This window comes from Rousettus aegyptiacus, unplaced genomic scaffold (assembly GCF_014176215.1).
Source record: "Rousettus aegyptiacus isolate mRouAeg1 unplaced genomic scaffold, mRouAeg1.p scaffold_m13_p_14, whole genome shotgun sequence".
NCBI lineage: Eukaryota > Metazoa > Chordata > Mammalia > Chiroptera > Pteropodidae > Rousettus > Rousettus aegyptiacus.
The window spans coordinates 3,678,595-3,703,003 of record NW_023416289.1 but is presented as its reverse complement, the minus strand read 5'-3'; the positions used below and the strand labels follow the sequence as shown (position 1 = coordinate 3,703,003).

Below are 24,409 nucleotides of genomic sequence, written 5' to 3'. Positions count from 1 at the left end.
CTTTTATGACAAATAAAACATTTCACCAAGAGGCAGATAATAGGGGGTGGAAAAATCCGTGCAAAACCACATATAGAAAAGAGCTGCAATTTGTAGGTCGAATTAAATTACCAGTTCCAGTCCGGCGAGGACCTCGTTGAGTCCTGGCGGCTGACCGATCCACCGGATCACCCCGTAGAAAGGCGGGTTCTCCTTCACCTCGGCCAGCGAGCCCACTTCCAGACCGTGCGAGCTGCCGGGGGTCACGGCCAAGGGGGGGCTCTCCTGGACGGGGGCGCTGTTCAGCTCTCCCATCACAGACTGCACAGACAGCGAGAGCGGGCTGTGGCCGATACTCCCGTTGGTGTTGGGCACCTTCGTCAGGCTGAACGGCAGAGAGTGAAACCGGTTTTCGCTGGATAAGGAGTTCATGGAAGGGGGCTGCAGAGGTGGCGAGGCCTGTCCGAAGTCCGGAGACAGCTCCGTCAGCGATTTTGCGGGGTCTTCAGCAACTGTAAAAAAGTCATTCTTAATTAGAGAAGTGTGCTCGAGAGCATTACACGTGCCCTACGTCTAAAAAGTTAATATACACATCAAGGCCACCTGCCCGCCTGACCCCTGGTAGGATTCTCAACGCTTCGCAAACTTAGCGTCTCCAAACAGTGCTCCTGCTTCTCCCGCTACCTCAAACTACGCGTATTGGAGAAAAAGCCAGTTTTCTCTGATGAACTGAAAGGAGAAGATCACTACAAAAACACAACAATGAGAGATTACCTTCGTCGATGTACCATGCATTTTTTGATTTGGATTGTGGCTGTGAGTCAACAGAAGACCCGTTTAAGGTATAAAATAATTCAGATCTGTTTCTATTTCCAGGGTCTGAGGTAGATCCTATGGAAGAAGAAACATTCCTTTAAACAATAAAGTCAGTGTGGTGGAGCGTTTTTCTGCAAGAGAAAGCAGCATGCACATGGCGTTAACCACCGTCTATAGGACCAGCGGACACACACAAGCATGCTCTGTCTTCCTCGAGTCCCTAACTTTAAAAAATCTGGTGACCGCTTCGGCAAATGTCAGGAAGACTCTTCCGCTTAAGAGTCCATGCAGGGAGGGAACGGGAGTGAGTGCCAAGAAAAGCCTGCTCTATTTAAAAAAACAAACAAACAAACAAACAAACAAAAACCTGCTTTAAAAAATCATTTCATGTGCCATGGCTAATTTCCAAACATCAGAACCACCATCGCCCAATTTCATTCGATGAATCTGCTGGTTCACAATTTAACCTATTCTTTTAAAACCGTTGTTTTCAGAAGGAGATAATCTTCAAATGTTGTATGCAAATCGATAAACAAATTGTTTTAAAAAATTAAGATTTAAGCATTTGGGATTATTGATCGAATTCCTTGATGATGATCAACATCAAGGAATCTGATGTTCTTCATGTCTCTGAGAGAGTTGAGCAGTATTATTTCTCATATATTAGGTTTATTAAATGTAAGAAAGAATTAGTGTCGCTACGTCACAGACATTTTATGACACTACCCTATAGATGAGACCACCGGGGTCTCCAGAACCCATACAAAATCTGATTTTTCTTTCAGTTTAAAGCAGGTAGCTCTATATTTTATACCTATAACCAAGATCTACTACAATATAACAAACCTCTTAAGAAAATCTCTACGTTATTTGTATTTAAATGAAAGTAGAACATTTGAGCTAGCCTATCTAAATCCATAGGTTAACATAAACATTACAATTGGCTATATAATTTATTTAATTCTAAGTCTCCCAGGGTCCAATATCACATAAAATGTTTCTTAAAGTACAGTTCCCTTTTAAATGAGCCAAAATAGTTTTGTTAACTAGATAACTATAAAAAAATATATTCTCCTCCGAACCCATATCTGAGTTAACAAAAATTCTTACTTTTTAAATGAGCTGTTTAGCTTGTATAACTACCACCCTATAAATTTACGAAACATGCAGAAGCTAAAGAAAAAAGAGCTAAGAACTCCATATCTATTTTAGGGGAGATTTCTGGAAGAGAGACAAAAACTTTCACTTAGTGCTTTAGGATTTAATTTGTGCCACATCTAGTTAACTAAATCCACAATTAATCTCTAGTACACTTTATCCTATGCGATATTATCCACATATGATTATTTTATACAATTGCAACTCTGAACAATATATAAATGTTACGAGCAGGAAGTTCCAAAAACCAGCTGATATAGACCAGCAAAGACACAGGTCCTCACCAGAAACTTCATCAACTAGAAAAAGCTGAGAACTCTTGGCTTTAATCCACACCTCCTATAAAAAAATTTTAGCAAACTTCTAAAATGTCTATAGATACATTAAGTCGTAATGCCTTTTAACATTTTTTCAATGCTGTGGCAAATCAGCTATCACGTTATAAGTAAGAACTGTGTTTTAATGAATCCATACCTGTAACCTTTGGTTTATTGTGACCGGATGAACCTTTGTCCCCAACACCTCTTGACATAAAGGCAAGTTTGGGAGGCCTCCTTTCCTGTGTCACGCTATCTGAAACAGTAAACATGTTCTTTAAAGATAAAAGCAAATTCTTATAGAAGAAAAACATTTGAACAAATAATGATAATGTTAGTAACAACAATGAAAATCTCTTTCCAGCAAAAAAGCATTTTCACAATAATTTTACAAATTCTTAAAGGCCATCAGAAATATCGGAAACAACGCTATCTTTCAAAATGTGATTTCTACAAGATAAAACACCCCAAATACAATGCAGCTAAATGCATTAACTTCTTGAAAATTTAATCACTTTCAATTTTATTTGATGTGTTAAAACACTACCAAGAAAACCTTACTCAGTTTTTTTGCAGGATTTCCCAAACTGGTATTCCCAAAACACTCCTGCATGTTCTGAAGTGCCACACTCAAACATTTCTAGCAGATGCTAAGATAAACAAAGGTAAGTAGACTTGTTTGCAGCATGACACAGGGACCTGAGCTTGCTAATGTGCAGTGTGACTCGCCAAGTGAGAAGCGCTACGGGAACTTATCTGATGACATTTTTTGTACTGGTCTACTTAGCATCTCAGATTAATATCATTCATGGAGCACAGTTTAGATAAAGTCTGGTTAAGAATATGTATCGGCTTTTAAAAACATAGTAATGTTAACACAAATGTATATATGAATACTTACACACACAAACAGGAAAGACACCAAGAACTACACACTGATCAATGATGCAGAGAACCATAGACAAGTATCAGCAATATTTCTGAAGAAAACACTGGAAACTTCTTTTTGGAATACAAGTGTAATAAATTTGGCAAACTCGTTCACATGAAGACCACTCTAAACCTTAAAGGCTAGTGATTCTCATCAGCTAGTCACAAGTCTGATCGGGCAAACTGCAGAAAAGTCAGCCTGGCAAGTTTTCCCCTGGGAAGTTCAACGACACATCTGTGGAGTCCATCGTGACACTTAGGAGCCTGACAGAGTGCTCAGTACTCATTAGCTCATCCACACGAGGAAGGCCTGCCGTGACCTCTGGAAATGTAATTCTGAGTGTGACAAGGCTGTCCCCCCAATTTCTCTGTCGCTGTCCTATCCCGTACCAACCATGAGCCCACACCTGGACTACAGATGTTCTCTAGATGTCCAAGTACAAAGGCATCTCCCACAAACCAGCCCTTATTCAGGATACAGAAAACCACGCCACGGGAAAAATGGCTAAACGACTAAAATGACTCAAACCGTTTAGGCTGGAGACCAGAAGACACAGGTGTCAAAACCACTCGTCCCTGAATATCCCTGGGTTGCCGTAAAGGGGAGGGGCTGGGTTAGCCCCATCTCCACGCCCAGTTCGGAACTAGAATCAACGAGGGAAGGTGCAGGAAAGCAGATAAGCGCACACATCAGACAAGGAGTGACCTTCGCGGTTGGAGCTACCCCCAAAATGACACGCTCGCTTTCTGGTAGGAGAGCGTGACCCTTCTACTGGATGAACACACAGCTCCCTGAGAAGACGCGGATGAGGTACGAAGTTACCTTCCCGCCAGACTGGCACACCCGCAAAGGAAGACGCTCACGTGTCATTCAGTACGGCACTGTTCATAACAGCGAAAGAAAGAAGACGAGCTACGGGGACTGGTTACAAATGTACGGCACGGTCACAAAAGAGTGAGTACGCACGTTATGTACCAACGTGAAACGATCCCCGAGATCTATGGTTTTAAAAGAAAAAGGTGTGACTTTCACTTTTAGGAAGGTGTGTAGACATACTTTGCCCTATTCCTCCAGAAAAGTACAACTAAAAACGCTGGATGTCGCACATAACGCAAAAGTAAAAGACCCTGGAAGGTGGCCAGGAGTCAGCAGAACGCCTAGGCACCTCTGGGCCCGAGGAATGACTCGCTGCACATTTCTTTGGGTTTTCTCCTTGCCTCCTGTGTCCCAGGCTTAGAGCCGAAGAAGCCAGGGGCAACGCCGGTGGCCACAATCAGGAGAGAACCCCACGGGAGTCAGCTGTCCCTGTGTCAGGAATCCAGGTCAAAGGCCAAAGTTAGCAAGAATCGGGGCCAGAGACATACAGATATACAGATCACATAGAGAGACATATCTATGTTACTACATACCATAAAACGGAACACTTCTCAGCAACAGACACACACAAATGTGTCAAGAAATAAGGAAAAAAGTCAGACAAAAAACGAGTTCATCTTGAATGACTCCACGCATATAAAATTCCAGAAAATGGGAACAAATGTATAATGACACACAAAGATCAGCGGCTGCCTGGATCTGGGGGTACAGGCGGAAATGGGAGGGGGCAGCTGCAGAGGGGGTGCTCTGAGGTGACGGCTATGCTCGCAATCTCGATCGCGGGGACAGTCTCATGGGTGTGCGCACAAGGTAAAATATATCTCATTATATAGTAAATAGGTGCGGCTTATTGTATGTCAGTTATATGGTGCCGACGGCACTAAAATTGCTATAATTTTAAAAAGATGCAAAAAAGTATATAAAATGTGCAAACATTAAATAACAGGAAAAAAACAATCAAGAAAGATACAAAAGAAGTAGATGGTTGGGGGTGCTCGCATGCCCTTTTAAGAGTCTGTGCAAATGTGAATGCACTGCTCAATCTAAAAAATAAAACTAGCGTTACATGCCCAACCCCCAAAACTAAAAAAGACGATGCAGGCTGGACTAGAAAAGGCAGAAACGGTAGGACTAAATGATATGCTTTATCACAACAGCTTGAAGAACCTAAACATAATGTCAAATTAGATATTTTAGAGTTTTTAAATATTTGAAACAGAAATGAAGAGAAAAAATTTATAACAAGTTGAAAACTCCAGCATCTTTTAGTCAAAGGTATTCTTCGGAAACCCACTGTAACGGGCAATTGACTGGGATGAATTCTTTCCTAAACTCACCAGCTGTTCGACTGCTCCAAAAAATGTTTTAAATGCTGGAAATATTAATTTTGTCCTACAAATGAAGGTAATTGGGCAAGAAAAAGAAATTAAGGAACGAAAAGGACAGCATGACTCTTTTTTTCTCTCAAGAAAAGCGTGTTAATGATGAGATGAAATACAGATGAAGACCCATTCAAATAAACTAAATTAATTTCATTGAGACAACTTTACTTCTTAATATCTATTTGCAAACTTTATTTTGTTGCCAAAAAAAGTATAATTTGTATATTATGTTATAAAAGCTGGTATTATTCTTAATTATCTTCTATTCAAGGTTTATGAAAATCAAGCATTAAAAGAAAGAAAAGGCATTCTTTTCCTTTCTTGTCACTGCTGAGAGCCAGTAATAATGGCAATTTTAGCCACTGATCTAGAAGATCAAAGTGTGCCTGACAAGTGATAACCAAGAGGTTCCTATAACTAATTTTTATTATTTTAATTCTATATCGCTATTTAAATAAAATATCATTGTGTTTTTGAAGGTAAATACTACTAAAAAATATTCCTTCTCAGGTTATATATAATTCCATTACAGGAAAAACAGAAATGGTAGCTTTTTCTTCCTTTTCTTTTCTTTTTAAGGACCACTGTAGAACCCAAGATCATTTACATTTCAAACCAAATTGAGATGTGGAAAAAATATACAGAAAGAAATAAAGCTCTAGAGGTTAAAAAAAAAAAAGCATTTCAAATCTTTATTCTGCTGTAGACTGAGAAAAATACAATCAATTATACATAAGCCGACTTCATATTTCAGGTATCTTTTTCTTTCTTAAATTATAATACTAAACTAATGATTTCCCCAGTCACCCAACTTACTCAATATAATGAATTATATTCAGTTGTAATATGCAAAATTCAAAGACACTCAATTAAGGTAGGCAAAAAGGTGACACTAATAAGGTTTTGAGCTTCAAAATTATCTTTGAGGAATTTAAAAAAAAAAAAAGGAAATGAAAAAGGAAACTCGAAATGTGTTCATTTAATAAGTCAAGTAAATTACATTTATCCATGTGATTTTGGAGAAACAGTATCAGCACAGAATTGGTTACCCCTGTAAGAATACATAAATAATGAAAGACATTTTATTTTACAAAGGATTCCTCTTAGCCATCCAGCATGTTAACATTATAAAATTAACATAATTTACAGCATCTGCTTGAGGCACTTTCTCAGCCTCAGGGACACTGACATTCTGGACCAGACCCTTTTTGTTGGCGGGGAGGGGTCCGTCTGCACCGCGTGTTACAGGGTCTCTACCCACTTGATTCAAATAGTACCTCCACCCCAGATGTCACCATCAAACATGTCTCTAGATACTACCGAATGATCCCTGGAGACAAAACCACTCTAGGTTGAAAATTACTGGGTTAGAACTAAAATAACCTTCTCATAAAGGTTTTGTACTAATGCTATTTTAAAAAAAGAGAGAAGCACTCTAAATTTCAATAAAGTGTGGAACAACATATTTCAAACAATTGAACACTATAAAAATAAAATCTAATAAAAACTAATAAAAACCATACCTACCCAGAGAAATCCTTTTTTCCTTAAATGATCTCCACATTCCAAAATATATCTTTAAAAATATAACTGTTATTATGGAGTAAGCTCATACCAGACTATTTATCCCAAAATAATAGATTTAAACTTTGACAAAATACAAAAAAACAACTAGCCTCAGGCACTGGAGAATGAAAAAAAGCAGGAAGACTTGTAGAGACTCAAAATTTGAAAGAAGGAAACAAGAGGAGGACACAATCCAAACCTGCTCGACATCCCAATAAAAGGAAATTGTGACCCATTCTCAAAAGAAATAAACACAATGGATACTGATTCAAAGATGCTTCTGATGCTGGAGCTGGCAGAGGAGAATTTTAAAGAGGTCGTCCTAACCATGCTTAATGAGGTGAAAGAAAGTACACTCACGGTGAGGAAGAAGATAGCAAGGTCTCGCCAGAGAAATAAAACTATTTAAAAAAAAAAAAAAGAAAGAACTAAGTAGAAAGTCTTAAAAATACTTTTAAAATCTTAAAAAGACAATATCTGAAAAAAAAATAATAATTCATTAGATGGGCTAAACAACACAGTGGAGATAAAAGAGGGGGAAATCAGTAAAACTGAAGATGAGAATTATGTAAAATAGAGATAGAAAAGACTGAAAAAATTAACAGAGCCTCGAGGACTTAAGGAACATTATTAAAAAACTCTGACATATATCTAAGTGAGTCACAAAGAGGGGTGGCTAAACGGGACATGAAAAAACACGTGAAGAAATAATGTTTCAAATGTTTCCTACTTTGTTGGAAGATAAAATTTACAAATCCAAAAAGTTTAGCAAACTCCAAAAAGGAAAAATAGAAAGACACCATCCTGGGAATATCGCAATCCAAAAATCATATTGGTGGAGGGCAGAAAAAAATAGGACAACCAGAAAACACATGAGATGGTAGAAATGAATCCAATGATCAGTAAATACTAATAAATTAAAATCTCAGACAAAAAACTGTCAAACTAGATTAAGAAAGATTACCAACTACATGCTGTTATAAGAAACATACTTAAAACACAAATGATGAAAAAGAGAAATATCTGGAAAATAGTAACCAAAAGAAAACCTATTTATATCATACAAAACAGAATTTACGCCAAAAAGAATTACTAGTGACAGAGATGGTTACTCCATAATAATAAATGGTTTGAATCATCTGGAAGATATAACAATTTGAAACTCTAGGTATCTAACAATTCTTATATGTAGCAAATAATTGTTTCGAAATTAAACATTATAGAATTAAAAAGAAAGTCACAAATCCATTATCACATTCGGAAGTTTTAACATACCTTGTTCAGTAACTGATAGATCCAGTGATTAAAAACTCAGTAATGATACATTAAATTTCAATAGCATAACAAATTAGCTTGACCTGAGGGATATATAAAATATGCATGCAACTACGATCGGAGAAAACACATTCTTTTCAAGGACACACAGAACATTTCTGAAAATTGATCGCGTACTAGGCCATAAAGCTAGCCTCAACAAAGGTCAAAGAACTGTTATCATGTTCTCTGAACATAAAGCAACTGAACTGAAAAATAATAATAATAAAAACAAAACACAAGACACCCGAAAATTTTAAAAGTAAATTCTAAAATAGCTTGTGGGTTACATAAAAAAATCATGAAGGAAATGATAAAATGCTTCAAATTTCATGACAGGATAACCACATAACAAATGTCTGTGGAATGCAGGCAGGTGGTTGTAAAGACCCTATGGCCCTAGATGCTTAACACGAGAAAAAACTAAAAATTAATAAGCTAAGCATTCAAACCGAAGGCTTTAGAAAAGAAACAATAAATTCACAAAAGTCAAAGCAGAAATAAAAAACAGAAATTACTGAAACAGAAAATATACTTAAAAACAGATTAAGAAAGCCAAAAGATTGTTTTTTGGATAAATGAAAGTGAGAAACTTCTGGTAAGACTGTTGAAGAAATGGAGGGGTGGGAGGGCACGAATAACTCTGTGGATGAAAACAGGGGCATACTGCAATACAGCTGAGATTTAGGAGAAAAGAAGAGGATTTTATGAACAATGAATGCTATGCCAAAAACTTTTATAACAAATATTAAATGGGAAAATTCAATAAAAAATAAAACTTCCATGAAAGACCCCAAACAATCACAGCAATCCTGAGAGAGAAAAAAGCCAGAGGCATCACACTTCCTGATTTCAAACTATACTACAAAGCTACAGTAATCAAAACAGTACGGTGCTGGCATAAAAGCAGATGCGTAGACCAATGCGACAGAAATGAGAGCCTAGAAATACACCCGTGCGTACGGTCCACCAATCTTTGACATGGGAGCCAAGGACACTCAGCGGGGGAAAGGGTGGTCTCCCCAACACACGGCGCTGGGAAAACTGAACGACCACAGGCAGAAGGATCCCGCGCCCCGACCTTCCACCACTCGCAAGAGTGAACGCGAAATAAACTAAAGACTTAAATTCAAGTACCAAAAAGCTAGAAATGATCCCAATATCCATCAACAGGAATCTGGTTAAATTATGGAACCACGATCTAATGGAAAAGTATACACTGTAAAAAACCAGAACAACCTCTCTATTAGATTCGCCTCCGAGAGATAACGTCAAGAGAATAAGGCAAGGCCCAGAACTGTGCGAATACTAAGCTACGTGTGTTAAAAGGGAAAGGAGAACAACACCATGCACTTATATAAAGAAACTCCAGAAAGACAAACGATAAACTAATAAAAATAGTTACTAGCAAGGGATGGAGCGAGGGGCCACTTGGAGTGGAGGGGTTAAGAATGGCAACAAGATGTTCTACTCTGTGGTTTTGGGGTTTTTTTGTATTAGGATTTTGTATTAGGATTTGTATTTCTTACTAAAAGTTATTTGAGTAACCTGATGGTTACAAAATCGAAGGTCCATGCATCAGTCAAGACTCAAATGATATAACACGCATTTCATTACGTGTATGTCTTTTATCTCAAAAGGGGGGAAATACCTTAAATATTCATCTCTAGTTAATTATATGCATGCTAACTATTTAGGAAGAAGTGTACTGATGTCTGTAACTTACTTTGAAATTCATAAAAAATATTAAGATGGATCAGTGCATGGATGAGGAACAGATAGATGGAAGATAAAGGGATTTCAGTGAAGTGTTAGCTGTGAAATCTGGGTCGCAGAAATAGGGAGGAGGTTCAGTATAAAATTCTTTCAACTTCTCAGTATGTTTGAAAATGTCATAATAAAATGTTGAAAAATATTTTATTTGAATTTTATTTAAAACGTTAAAAGAGAATTTACTAATCAAAAACAAACTAAATGGAAAATGATCAAAGACGTAAACAGGTGTTTATTAGAAGGCACGAATGTTCCATAAACACAGAAAAAGTGATTCGGCCCTGCTCGTGCTCAGCGAGCTAACAAAAATTAAAACCGCCTTAGGAGACCGTTTCTCAGGCATCAGGCTGGCAAAAATTGAATCAGTGCCAAGAGCTGAAGAGGGTGTGGAAATAGCCCAAACCCAAAGGTCCACGAGGGTTAGAACGTCCATGAAATCATGCCACAGTCACGCAGGGAAATGCACCGCAAGGCAGCGGGGCAGAACCACCTGCTAAGGCCCTCGGCCACAGGAAGGAGTCTCCTCAGACATCTCAAGGAGACGATGCCAAGTATTATGAGAACAGCCCGTGTGGTTCTGTTCACAGTACGTTCAAAAGCAGGCTACACTAAACGACACGTCACGTGCCACCCCAGTCCAAGCCACAGTGACCTCGCACGTGGGTAGTGGTCCCCTTCCTGGCCTCCGTTTCTGCCCTCCAGCATGCGCCAGAGTGATCATTTCCAAACGCGAGCTGGGCCACGCTGTCCTTCGCCCTGAATGCTCCTCTCGGCCCCCATGTCCCTCGGAGTCCTGCCTGCTCCAGTTCCCACCACCTCTCCTGCCCTCTCCTGGGCTCGACCCGCTCCAGCCACAGTGAACCTGTTCTTTCTCAAACTGGCCAAGCTGGCTGAAGTCTCGGGCCCTCCCCATGGCTCTCACTCTCAAATCTCCTTCATGTCAAGGACTCAGACGTCACCACGTTGGAGAGGCTCACGGGGACCACCCTGGATAAAGTAGAAAAACCCCTCCGGCCGCAAGCCAGCACTCCCTTCCCCGACCTTCTTTGCCGTTCTCCGCTCATCGGCACCTATGGGACCCTACGTTTTACTCATTAGCGTCCGTCTTCTCTCACTAGAATGGAAGCTCCATGGGGGAAGAGTCCTTGTTTTGCTTCCTACTGCAGCCTCAGCACCTAAAGGAAGTCTAAGAAAGGGCTTAATACGTAAACGAATGAATGAATGACCTTTTCCAAAACTGCTTTTTAAACAATAAGCCTTTATTATAACATTAAAAAGCATTCTGATTTATCGAATCATAAACTGTGTTATTTTCACAAACAGGCATGGAAAGGTAAATCAACTATTACTCTGTAAAATATGATGAACCTGTATGCTTTTCCCTGAATGTAACCCATTTCTTTCCAAAAGGAAGCAAAGAAGTAGCTAGGAATCCAACTTGCAAGAAATTAAAAACTGATTTTAAAAAGAAATCAGGAACAGCAAAGTATGTCAGACTTTTACGAAGCCAAACTGAATAAATTTGAATCCCACACCTCCAACTAAATTGATGTACTCTTGCTGTAAAGCTGAAAGCTAAAATAGAAAGCTTTTCCTAAATCGACCAAACAAGCGTTATCACTTGCCAAGCCAACAGGGGAAAAGGATGGACAAACAGGTGCGGGCGGCAAGGACTCTCAAGGATCATCTAGCGCTAGCGCCTTCATTTTTACAAAACAGAAACGGAGAACCTGAAATGACCTGTGGGGAACTCGAAAGTGCTCTAAGTCAAAATTAGCAATAATGGAAAAACACTGGAAGCCAAGAAACCATTTTGTTCAGTTGTGATCCTTGCTATAGTAAAATTTAGCTTGTATAGAATTAGAGACAAAATACATCTCCATGGAAACGATATTCTCAAGCACACATGTGAGGCCGAGCAGTATGTTTCTCTATGCAGGTTTTCAAATCCTAAGTACACGCACAGGATTTGGGGGGTGGGGGGGGGGAAGGGCAGAGCTTTGTAATCTGACAGGTCTGGACTTGAATCCTGGCTCTACCAGAGTCAAGTAGGATCTTACTTGATCCTCATCCGCAGTGGCCCAAGCTGGCCCTACCTATGCCCCGCTTTTTTAGGGGCAAAATGGTGGTAATTCAGACCTACCTTATAAGTTTGTTCAAAAACGTAAGAAAGTACACAGCATCTGATTCAGGGACCGCACGTTTGTGGCTACGAAACACAGGCTTTCTCGCATTTTATTCAGAGTTGCATAATGCTCAGCTCTGACTGCCTGTTAGTTTTATGATGATGGTACGTCTGCCATCGGTTGATAGCCTATAACTGGAATTCTACTAAGACCAGGGGGAAGGTGCTGCTAATAGGAATCTATCAATTAGTTGACAACGGCCATCAGGCATAACTTGAGGAAAAATCAAAGGTCGCTTCAGCTTTTGTTTGAAATGTGAGGTTGAGTAATCTGTTTCTGACTACAGTCACGAGGCCTGATCAATTACGCCATCTCAAAACCGAAAGGAACCTCGTAGGACATCCTGCAAGGACCCTCTCCACTATGTTACACGGTCACTCCTGCTTGCAAGCTTCCAGCTCAAACCAGGCTCTCACTCAAGCTGAGAGCAGGTTGCCATATTTTCAGAACCCCCCCAATTATCAGAGACGGCTTTCTTCCCCCCTGTTACAATGGGCAGGTGATGAAAAAGGGAACGATAGACAAGTGCCACCCCACACTCACATACTTCTGAATCGAAATCTGTAAGTGCTGTTTCCATCTAAGAAAGAATATTCTGTATAACAATAATTCCATAACATAAAAGTCAAGTTCTAAAAATGCATTGTAAGGCTTGTAATTATATCCTCATGACAAGATACATCTTTTTTCCTGCCCTCAAGTGGGAAAGAAAAAGAAAATACATCTTTCGAACTCTGCTTAATTAATATATAAAACAAAAAGAAAACATACCTGGGATGATATCATTGATATGCAAGAGAATTGTACTTTCGACACTTGCAAAACTACAAAGCTGTACTCCATCAAATTTTCCGTCCCAGTTGCCAATAGGATTATCCTAGAATTAAGTAACAGAATAAACCTTAAAGCCCTCTTCAATAAAACGTCAACATTAAAGTCTGCATTTTCTATAAAAGAATCCTCCAAAACATTTACATAACTGTTTTTCCAAAAGAAAAAAAAATCAGATCAGTAATAATTGCCACAGTAATAAGGCTTTTCGTGTTTTAGGGGATTTTTTGTTTGTTTTTTTATAAAAATGAGATCTAAGAATAATTGAGCTATAGTAAATTCAAAGATTAGCAAGGAATCAAAAATACCTGTCATGCTTTACTGGACAATAACTCCTGGGTATGTACTAACATCCGCCCGCACGGGGAGACCTATCGATGATGTACCGTTCACGCCCAGAAATCTGCCCCTCATCAGCCCACGCCTGCTCCAATCACGCCGTTACATGCCCTGAGCACCTAAATATTCAGTTTGAACTCCTGTATGCTTTTCTGTACACAGAAAGTCGATTGTTAATCGTTCTTTTGTCATTTTACGGTTTTGCAAGGATCCCCTCCAAACCGGAGAGCGTGCGTTTCCCCAGCCGCCGGTCCAGCGTCGCACCTGCCGGCGCAGCGCGCAGCGGGACCAGGTGAGCGGCCCTGCGCGCCCGTGTGCGCACGTGCCAACCGCCGCGGGCCCCGGAAGGAGACGCGGGCCACTGCGTTTCCCAGGACCTCCTCCCACGGCGTGCACGAGAGGGTCTGGGGTGCGTGGATGCTTGCACGAGCCAACCCGCGGGCGGACCGAGCGAGGGAGAAGCCGGTGGGCCAAACCCCGGGGCAGCCCACCCCGCCGAGTTGACAAGGTGGTCCCCAGGCTGCCCCCCAAGGAGAGGAGGTAGGCCCAGCTTTTGCTCAGTTGTAGGCCCACATGACCCTGAATGAGGGGAAACATCCTGATGACCAGTGGCCCTCTTTCTCCAACCTTCGCCGCCCCCCAGCCCACACTCTCTCCTCTGACTCAAGAACGAACCCCGGCAGAACCGTGGTTGGAAGGGGTGCCCGACCTGACGCACCCACAGGCTGGATTCTGGCTCTAACTTCTCACGAGGCAAATATTCAGCAAGCATTTGTCTAAACGACATCGTAATGTTTATCTTACTGCTGGGTAGCAAATAGAATTTTCCAGAATCTCCAAGCAACAGATAAATTTATGCTAGAACATTCATACCCTACCGAAAAGCATACCTAAATAAAAAGAATCACTCCGGAGTGCAAGAGTCTATTTCTCGCACCCTCCCCTAACTCATTCTAGTGTTTAATAATTCCGTATCTATTTTCTCCATCTCTGATAAATATGTTCTCAGCCTTTTTTTCTCCTCTTAACCCCACAGATCTCATTCCACTTGCCACACTGGCATGTACTCATTATTAACGAATACGTGATCACAAGGCAACATCGAAAATGAGTGAAACAAACGGAAGGACAAATATTACATGATTCCACTTACACGAGGTCCCCAGAACAGGCAAAGTCACAGAGACAGGAAGAAGAGTACTGGGTGGCAACAAAATACTGGCTGAGGGGAGTCCCCAGAGGGGAGCTGGTGTTTAACGGGCGCCGAGTTTCAGTGTGGGATGATGGGAAGTTCTGGCAGTGATGGTCGCACAACAGTGTAATGTACTTAATGCCACGGGACTGTGAACTTACGAGTGGTTCAAATGGTAACTTTTATACTACATATATTTTACTGCAGTAAACAAAATTTTTTTTGAGTAGTGACATCCTAAGAAAATACTCTACAGCGATGTGCTTTTCCATTCAGGTATTTTCCATAAATGATATTTACGCTACTCATTAAAATCAGATCAGCCAATAAAATATTGCAAAATATTACAAAAAGAGAAATACAGATGAGAAAAAGGGAAAACCCTTTTCAAAATAAAGAAAAATAAGACATTATGTAACATATTTGGGTATTTTGTTCTCTTGGCCAGTTATCATACAGCAGATCTAAAGATGGAAAACATTACTGCGGTTTAAACGAGAATAAGAGTAAATGTAATTCTCCACCTAGACTCCAATGTTCATTTACTGAAGACAAAGCAATTGTTTTTGTTTAGGTGTGCTTTTCGGTAGGGTATGGATGTTCTGGTATAGAACACAGTCTTTAAATTTCTCCAAATTAGTCCACTTTAAATATTCGGTGTTTAATTTGTACCTGATTGGTCACAAAATGGATCTATTCACGAAGATAATATAAGCCGAAAGTTACTCACCATGTCCACACCGACAAAATATCCTAGACTTTCTTTTCCCGGCAAAACATCACAGAATATGACTGTTCCGGATTCGACAGTTTCTCCAATCTTCAGAGAAATTCTGGAGTTTATTTCCAGAGGAGGAAGTTCCACCGGCACTGTGTCCCCTGGAACTGCAAAGTCGCTTTCCAAGCCATTGTCATCATCTTCTATGATCTCGAGCTTGTCCAACGCAACAAACACTCCACAGTCTTCATCGCACTGAAAGAGCTGTTTCCCTTGGTAGATCCCATCGGTGAACCCCTGGCCACGACCTTCCTCCTAGTTTTCAAAAGAGGGGGAGAAAAGACTGATTGATAAATAGGTAGATATGGAAAGATAGATAATCCACACGAAAAAAAAGACTCACTCTGAGGATTTCAGGGAAATCCCTGAAAAAATTCTAAATGACACAGAAGCATAATTAGTAGCAGTTGCTATTGGATTTACGGTGTTTTAAAAAATAACACTTACAAGAAAGAAGCTGCATTTGATGCCAAAATAAAAGTACTTGATAATTTCAAATCATAATTCCACTGTGAGAAAGCTGGACTGAACCCTACACTGTCATTTTAACAATTTTGTCGCAGAAAGAAAATTTTACTTTAAAATAACAGTAACGTTAGCTGTGTTTGTTGAGCATGTACTGTGCGCTAAACCCTGAATGGATGGAACAGAACCCTGCTGTGGTCAGCATCGCTACTGGACAGGTGAGGAACTCGATGTGAGAAGCGGCTTGGTGAAGCGGCCTGGTAACCCAGCGAGCATTTGCCACAGCTGGGACCCAAGTCCCTAGCGGTTTTACAATCGGTGCTTTAGAAAATTAAATCAGGATGCAAAGAAGACCTGAAACTCTATTTGCAAGAATATCAAAATGCAATTGATGTTTAAGTTCTCGACAATTAATATTAATCCTGAAAACCTATCACGAGTTCTTGGTTCTCTTTTCAGTAATTCCCAGATAGGTTTCACATATATTACTGGGGACAAGTATCGGCCAGTTTAAGTTGCTGCAACTTTTTAAGAAAAAAACTCATATCCAAATCCCATCACTTAACAGCAAACATTAAGAAAAACTAAGCAAGCTACAGACGATCACGTCAGAAGATAATTAACAGTTTTGTGAAGTGATTAGCTCGCCATCGGTAGAGTTCCTTTGTGAAAAAGATAATGTTAAAATTTCTCGGATACAAAGTCTTCGATAATCACATGACCTGTCTGTCTGTCCCACTGCAGGAGGTCCTTTTTAAAGCTGCCAATGCATCGTCTTTGTACCATTTCGATTTGCCACTCGCAAGTAAAGCCTAAGGATTATGAATTTTACAGAAGACATCTGGGAAAAAAATACACGCATCCATAGGAACAAATGCACACGAACGCAAACACACGCACGGCCTCCCAAAACGGCGTATCTCAAACTCACCAGTAATTCTACTCCAAAGAATATTCCGGACACCGTCCTCTCGGCCAACAGGGGTCCCCGGAAGCGCACGACCCCAGGAAACTTCTCCTCACCCGGCCTCAGCTGGACGCGCACGGGGCAGCCCACGTCCACCTGCAGGCCCTTGCTGAGCCTGCTCTTGTTTGTGAACAGGCTGAACCGCTCTTCACAGTTGGTGATCGCCAAGAGTAACTCTGTGAACTTCTCATTGATTTCCACCACATCCTTTTCATCAACAAAGAGCACTGCGTGCGGCTGCTCTAGAAGTTTTAGTCCGATCTGATTTTTCTTGCCTTTGGCGGAAGGTATCCTGGAGTGGCCCGCAGACCGGTCCTGGACGTACTGTCCTATGCTCCCCTTTGGTACCTTAAGGACCTTTTGGGTCTGTTTGTCTGTAACACTGCATTCCTGAAGAAGTAAATAGAAAATCCGCTCTTCCCAGTAGGGTGAAGTAACTTTTTCTTGGCTCCATAAGCCTGAACTCATTGTGATGTTAACTCCAAAGTATTAACTCATAAGAAAGGGAACTACGAAGTTTGTAGTGAAACCGCAAAAGATAAATTCACTGGCAGTCCCAAAGCATGTTTTTAGCAACTTGGTGCCCATGCTGTAAAAAGACAGTAAGTCGAAATGCCTGGGGGACAAGCAAAAAGAAACTTTACTCTTTATTCTACATAACTAGAATTAAGGTTAAAGACTTTTTAAAATCTCATTCGACTAGTAAACACACACACAAATGAAATACTTCCAAAAATATCTCAAAAGGTTAAAAGATTTATATTACTTGTATCTACCGTAATTTTACATATTTAATTACAGAGATCCAATTATAAAGTATCTTGAAGACAATATGATTGTTTGCAAGACAATGAAGTTTGTAAAATCAAATTCTAGTAAAAGATAACCATATATGTGTATATACATTGACATTTTTTAACTTTAAAAAGTAGCATTTTTAATAGATCCTGCCTAACTTAAATGGATAAGCTATTATCTTCAGACAAAAACCACATAAAAAGGCTATTATTTTTAAAAGTACACGTAGTTTAAATAAAAGGTTACCCATCAAACTATTATGCTAAATATCTTTTAATGATAAAATATCATAAAATCACATTCTGAAACTTGAACCAAGATTCATTTATTTGTGTTCCATATTTTAATAATGGAACATTTTATCTCTGACTCGGTTCCATTTCCTTAATCTTGTATATTTCATCCTTAGGCAAATGGTAATCATATTAACCATCACTATCATTGAATTTCTCACAATCGTAAATATCAGATATGGTAGATCTGATTAAAGACATCTGAAAAGATCAATTCTGCAGCCGTCAAAACTTGGACTACGTGTAACAAGGAAATATAACTGCAACAAGTTATCAAATATAAAATGTCTTTATATCACAATTTTAACTGTGTATACTAGAAAGGAACACATAAAAGGTGATTTCCAGTTTCAAATTTTCATTTAAAACTTTCCAAAAACACTAATTTTCCACAATTAAAATAACCTTCTTAGCCCTACCTTAATTGATTAAAAACTGTACAATTTCATTAATTCAGATTAAGACTTTCATTCATTATTTTAATTATCTTACTGAAAACAATAGTTCCTATCCTTTGTTACATGAAGTAGCATTTTGGTTTCTAAACACAGAGTTTATTCCATCCTTCTCTGAGAGGTATCCATTTTCAGTATTCTGGGTAGCAGCAACAGTTGATAGATAGCACTATCATATTTATCTATTTTGTTCTAGGAATTAGAAACTAAATACTCCTAAAACTAAAGAACTAAATGTTAAGTTTAATCTTTCATGTGATGATTAAATAATCTGGCAGATCCAAACGCAGGATAACATTTCTTTTACGATGTCCTTAACATAATGAGGTTATTTCTATAATGGCAGGTTTTCAAAAGTCAAGTCACCTGTATGAGTTATGGAGATTACCCAAGACAGGGCAAAGGGCTGGGCACCCCGGCAAAACCAACATTATCGAAATATCTGTGCAATACTGAGTGAGGACAGGGCAGGGCTAGCATAAAGCGCTTCTCTCTCTCTTTAAATTTTGCTTTTTTGATAATGTGTTTGTCTAATTCCACTTGAGGGCACTGTGTACTTCAGCAGGAAGAGGATCGGTTTATATCTGCCACTTACATAAGACACCTGTGGAAGCCCATCTCTGGCACCACGAGGGTGACCTAAACAACAGCCCAAGCCCTTAATTTGTCTCTATTCCTTTAAAGTACAAAAATGAAAAATTCTTTGTAAATTTTCCAACAAGGAAATAGCCATGTATTTTTTTCTTGATCACTGATTTCCCAATGTGAACCTACAAGATCATGTGTCGACGGTGTTTGTTACTTTTGTTCAAAGGCTTTAGACTGTGCTTCCTGGGTCCCCACGTCTGCTTTCTCTGACAGACTACTCGCTTCCCTTGCGATCAGCCATTTTCTGTGGTTTCCTGCAGTACGCATTTGCCTCCTTTTAGGGCCTTATTGCTTTCCAACTTACTGCTTCTAATCAGTTCTGAAAAGTCAGGTGATAAAATACGTGGGTGTGTTAAAAAAAAAAAAGGAAGAAAAACAATAACAAAACAGACACTATGGACAGGTCTTTTAAGGAGGAATGTGATGTGTATGGGCCTTAATGCAGAAATATGCAATAATACTGCAATGATGTTTGCTTGGTCCCAGAAGGTTGAGATGGTAAAAAAGCAACTTCTAAAAAAGTGAGGAGTTGTTTTGCTCTCTTTAAAATGCACTGGAATATTTCTGGCCAAAAGATGTTTTTAAGGATGGCAATTCTATTTTGGAAAAAAAAAATTATTTTTATAATTCCTAAAAATTATGCCTTCATATTTTAAAATTAAGAACTTCCTTTAATCTTGATGATTATTATAAGCCAACAACGCCTACTCGGTTGGTTCTCCAAGCTTAACAATTCATGTCACGATTTAAAATAAAACCGTTGGAGCTAATGAAATGTTACCAAGACAAAACTAAATTACTATATGAATGCATCAGGACACTGTGTTTTTAAATGAATTTGATTACAAATGTGTTTTCTGAAAAGCATTTACGAGACAGTCCACAATAAAATTTGATACAACTACTTTCACGTATAAAAAGGTTAATGGCAATTTAACAATGGTTATCAGGAACCATACTTTACAGCAAACTACACAAGAAGCAATAATTTTCCTCTAACTTGCATTAGCACAAGTGGGAGTAAGCTTAGACTCAATAATTGTCATGGAAGACAATTAGAACAGCCAAAGCAAAAGTTATAAAATATTTAAAAGGCATTATCCAAAAATACAAAGGACGCAGTCTTTCCTCTTTTAGAAAGGATACATCAAGAAAGAATAGGTTTGGAACTACTATATTAAAAACCGATTCTCTTCATTCCAACTGGTAGAGAAACTTTTATAAAGGGGAACTTTCTGGCTCTACTCTAGAAGCATATGAGAGGATGAATTTAATGATCATTAAGATAGCTCAATATAGCATGACAGCAGAAATGTTAATAAAGAGACTTTCTGTCCCTTTAGAAAGAATATAATGCCAATATTCTTCGTTCACTGTGATGTGCACAACAGTTAAATTAAGAACCCTGAGCTGTAAAAACTGACCCAGGACTATGTGGGAAAGGTTCGAATCACATTGTCAGTGAGTTCTTTATTATTCAAAGAAAGTGTCGGTTTGTTCAATATTTGTATGCACTCAGCACAGTGTCAGACACGGAAAAATACAGAAGGGGGGAATGTATGCCACGGTCCTCTGACCACCTTTTGGGTCTAATTGCTAAAAAATCGCCTCTCATAGTACAGTTCACTTTGAGTGTTAATATATCACAAAGGATTCATCTAAATACCATCGTACTTATTTCAAACAGGACATACGAGTGATTATGATGTCCTGATAATTACTATAAGTATCGAATGAAGATTACCAAAGCACGGGAATACACACTAATACGGTTAGCCCTAAAACCACATGGAACAAGAGTCCTTTCTCTGACAACATTCGAGATGAGGAACGGTTCAGGGTCACAAAGATTTGAAAATGTATCTGGTTATCTGAGCTTGTTGACCATCTGGATTCTGAGTAAAGGAGAATTTAATTGTAAAATAGTCATTAAACTAAGATGAAGGTTAGAAGAAACAAATATTAGTTTTCTCTCTATGCAATAAAAAGATGATGATCGAGGAGTTTGATTCAAGGTCAAGATTATCGCATTCTAAAAGATCATGTATAGTACAAAAGAACAGAATTAGCTACATAAAATTGACAATGGTTAACTTATCTAGAAGATACAATGTCATTTTGATTCTCAAGTTATCCAGTTATATTGTTCAAAGAACTTCACCAAAGAAAACAAAGACATCTAATTCAAGAACGGTTTACATCTCCAGAGATATTCCTTCCCACTTGTTCTAAAAACCACAGGAGCCTATCTAAATGAGAATAAAAATTACAATACTAAAATGCTGTCCCTAATTGTAAATGGTAAAAAGGTAGGAAGGTCAGCGTGAATACCAAAGAAAGAAAATGCACCTCTGGATAGTTGAAAAATTACCATTTTAAGAAAGGCCATCACTCCCTAAAAGACCAAGTTGTTACGTTCCTAAACAGCAAAGGAATAGAAATACAGAGATTCTGCAACTAGCAAAGAGACAGTTGGCTTGAACTGTCCTTGTGGATTAACTGGTGACCCAAGCACACAAGTATTCAGTCCCTCAAACAAGTGGGATTTATAAGGTGAAGAAAAGAGTCCGGCTCCCACACCTGCATATTCATGGCAGAAGAACAGAGACATCTGCGAAGTCTGGCCACTACAGTTCCTGACCATGAAGTCCCCAAGTCCCTCATCTTTACAGTCCTGGTGCCCAAACCCGTGCCCGCCAATTCGGTAGGCATTGAGGACATGAGAAATGGATGACACGGTTAACTCAGGTGATAACGGTGAAAACTAAAATTCCATTTCCACATCCTGATTAGTGATTAGCTTTCTCCAAGTCAAAAGTAAAAGGCATTTAATGATTTTTACCTAATTCTCTAGAAAATAACAACTCCAAAGTCATGGGAAATTTTTACGCCACCTCATTGTTACACGTGTAAGAACAGGAGAATTCCACAACTGCGAAAACAACTTGTTTGAAGTTCATTTGAAACTGGCTCCTAGATTCTCACACCATGCCTGGTGCCTATAAATTCTGTACAACCAATAAAAGGACAGCGACAAATCTAAGATCATAGCGTGACAATCGGAAAAAAATATTAATTGCTTGTTGAACAGGATAATTACTCCTTTTTCTCCTCTCCCGTTAAAGACATCCTCGAATCAAACGAAATCACAGTTGAGGCATGCCAGACCACAAGCAATCATCGCTTCTGAATGCTTCTTTCATATGACAAGTGCCCTGCCTTATCAGCACTTCACAAAAGTTGCCGCCCAAAGGAAGGCTTCTTCGCAAGAATGCCACAAAATTTTGCAGCTGAACGTTAGAGAATGTTCTGGGTGTTATCTACATTCACACGACATGAACCTCCACGAGAATTTCCAGCGAATCATTTTCTCCCAATACTGCCCTACATCTTCCCAGTGGCGAACCGGCAGCTAGATTCTGAAGACCATTCAGTCTACATGGGACACGAGGGGGTGGGCGGAAAACCAAAACTTGAATGAACACCCTCTCCCAAGGTCTGGATCTTGCCCCACCCCCTGCCCCACCCCCCAGGCAAGGCCCGCAAAGAGAACAATCTTATTAAGACACCGATGAGCCAGAATTCAAAGGCAAGGTAGGGAATGCTCCTTAGATGAGCCAAAGATACAGCCTTCCAGGGAGGCTGGGGAGAGGAAGGAAGTGGGGGTGATGGGGACTGGGAGACGACCGAAGGGCTTGGTCGCTGGAAGATGACAACCACTCTAAAACATGCAAACGCCACGGGATGGAACAGAAAAGACGCCAAGGACAGGAACGACCCGGCAGCTGACCCTGCTGAGAACCAAACTCGGGAACGCCGTCTTCCTTCAAGACTTGAGGATTGCCCCACGGATCGTTACTAAAATAAAGAAAACCGAAAAGAAGGAAAAGGAAAGAATACCTTGTTTCAACAGAGCGCACCTTTCAACTAAGGCACTCGGGGTGGCGTAAAAACCATGCTCACCCTGGAAAGGGGAAAACTGAAAGAAAAAAAGGCAGAACACGCCATTAGCGAGGCCTGAACCTCGACTGCTCTTCCTGGACAGGAGCCACACACACCCCAAAACCGATCCATCCAGACGCCCCAGCGCACAGATAAGCAATGATCGAGCCCTGGGCTCCCAACGGAGCCGGCCAGCGGCCCGTGCCCAGGTTTCCCCATCTGCAAATGCCAAACAGGGAGCCGGTTTCCTGAGCTGCTCCCACGCCAGTCCCCTCTCCTCTGCGGGTCCCGGAGGCGGTCACCCCACTCCCACCACTCAGGAGCCCTCTCTGGGGCGGGGGGGGGGGGGGGCGGGGGATGGGGAAGCCCCGGGCGTGGGGAAGCCCGGGCTGACGTCAGCGGGCTCAGCACCCCACTGGCCTGACCCGCTCGGGGCCGCGACAACTAACGGGTGGGCGGCGAGGGCCCGACGGCCACAGCGGCGGCTCGAGGCGCCCGGAGGCCGGGGAGGGGCGCTCGAGGGGACCCAGCAGCCCACCGCTCGCCAATGCGGCCACCCCATCACTCACTCACCTCGGGCGGCCGGGCGTCGCCCCGTCCCCTGCCTCGCTAGCCCCGGTCGCGGGCCGGCCCCGTCGCCCCACACCCACCGCCCTCGTATTTACCTTCGACGCGCGCCCCCGCGCAGCCGAACCTGCTACCTAGGCCCGCCCCCACCTGCCCCGCCTCCGAGCGGCCCGCGGGGGAGGGCGGGGATGGGCGGGGCCAACCGCCGCGCTACCCAATCACGGCCCGAGCGGCGTCCCTGCGCACGCTCTGATTGGGCCGCGCTGGGACAGACCTTCTTCCAATGGCTGCCGGGCCGGAGCGCGCCGTAGGAACTTTCCGCTCCGTCAAGCTCGGTGGAGCCAAAGGGAGAGCGGAGGAGCTGGGAGGCGCAGCGGGGGGCGGGGGCGGGCGCCGTGGCTGATTGGGCGATAGACGGCCGGTGCCGCGTCGCGGTTGGCTGGCGGCGGGGCGGGGCGGGGCGCCGTGCATCTCCCCGCTCCGCCTCCCCGGCTCGGATCTCGGTTTCAGGCTCAGCTGTCAGAACTCCGTAGACCGGGAGTTTGGGGCTGCGGGGTGGGGGGGGAGGGCGGGAAGGGGAGCCGTCTAGGCTCGAGCTGGGAGTAGGATTTCAGGATTCCATGAAAAAGCAACGTTTTAGAATCAGACCTGGATTTGCATCCCCTGTGCTTTCAATAAAGAGCAGCGTGACATGAGGACCTCACAACCACGCTGAGCCTCAATTTCCTCATCTGTAAAATGGAGATAATCGTGTCTTCCGTCTTACAAGGATTGTTGTGAAATAACGTGTGCAAAGTTCCTGAGCACAGGGGGAGCTCGGTCAGCTTAAATGTCTT

General features: G+C 41.2%; 1 protein-coding gene across 5 annotated transcripts in view; it reads right to left on the bottom strand.

Annotated features, from left to right (window-relative positions):
- Positions 1-23,749, bottom strand: part of CYLD (CYLD lysine 63 deubiquitinase) — a 37,104-nt gene extending 13,355 nt beyond the window's left edge. Inside the window, exons 1-8 of one of the 5 annotated variants that reach the window (XM_016147564.2) lie at positions 23,672-23,709; positions 22,985-23,043; positions 16,835-17,486; positions 15,391-15,693; positions 13,070-13,175; positions 2,428-2,526; positions 754-870; positions 112-491 (exon numbers count right to left, since the gene is read on the bottom strand). In XM_016147564.2, the coding sequence (XP_016003050.1) occupies positions 112-491; positions 754-870; positions 2,428-2,526; positions 13,070-13,175; positions 15,391-15,693; positions 16,835-17,338 (1,509 nt within the window). In that variant the 5' untranslated portion in view covers positions 17,339-17,486; positions 22,985-23,043; positions 23,672-23,709. Of the gene's footprint in view, positions 1-111; positions 492-753; positions 871-2,427; positions 2,527-13,069; positions 13,176-15,390; positions 15,694-16,834; positions 17,487-22,964; positions 23,280-23,579 lie in introns of those variants that run through there. The other 4 variants (XM_016147560.2, XM_016147565.2, XM_016147562.2 and 1 more) reach the window with 4 other exon arrangements.
- Between the last annotated feature and the right edge of the window lie 660 nt (positions 23,750-24,409).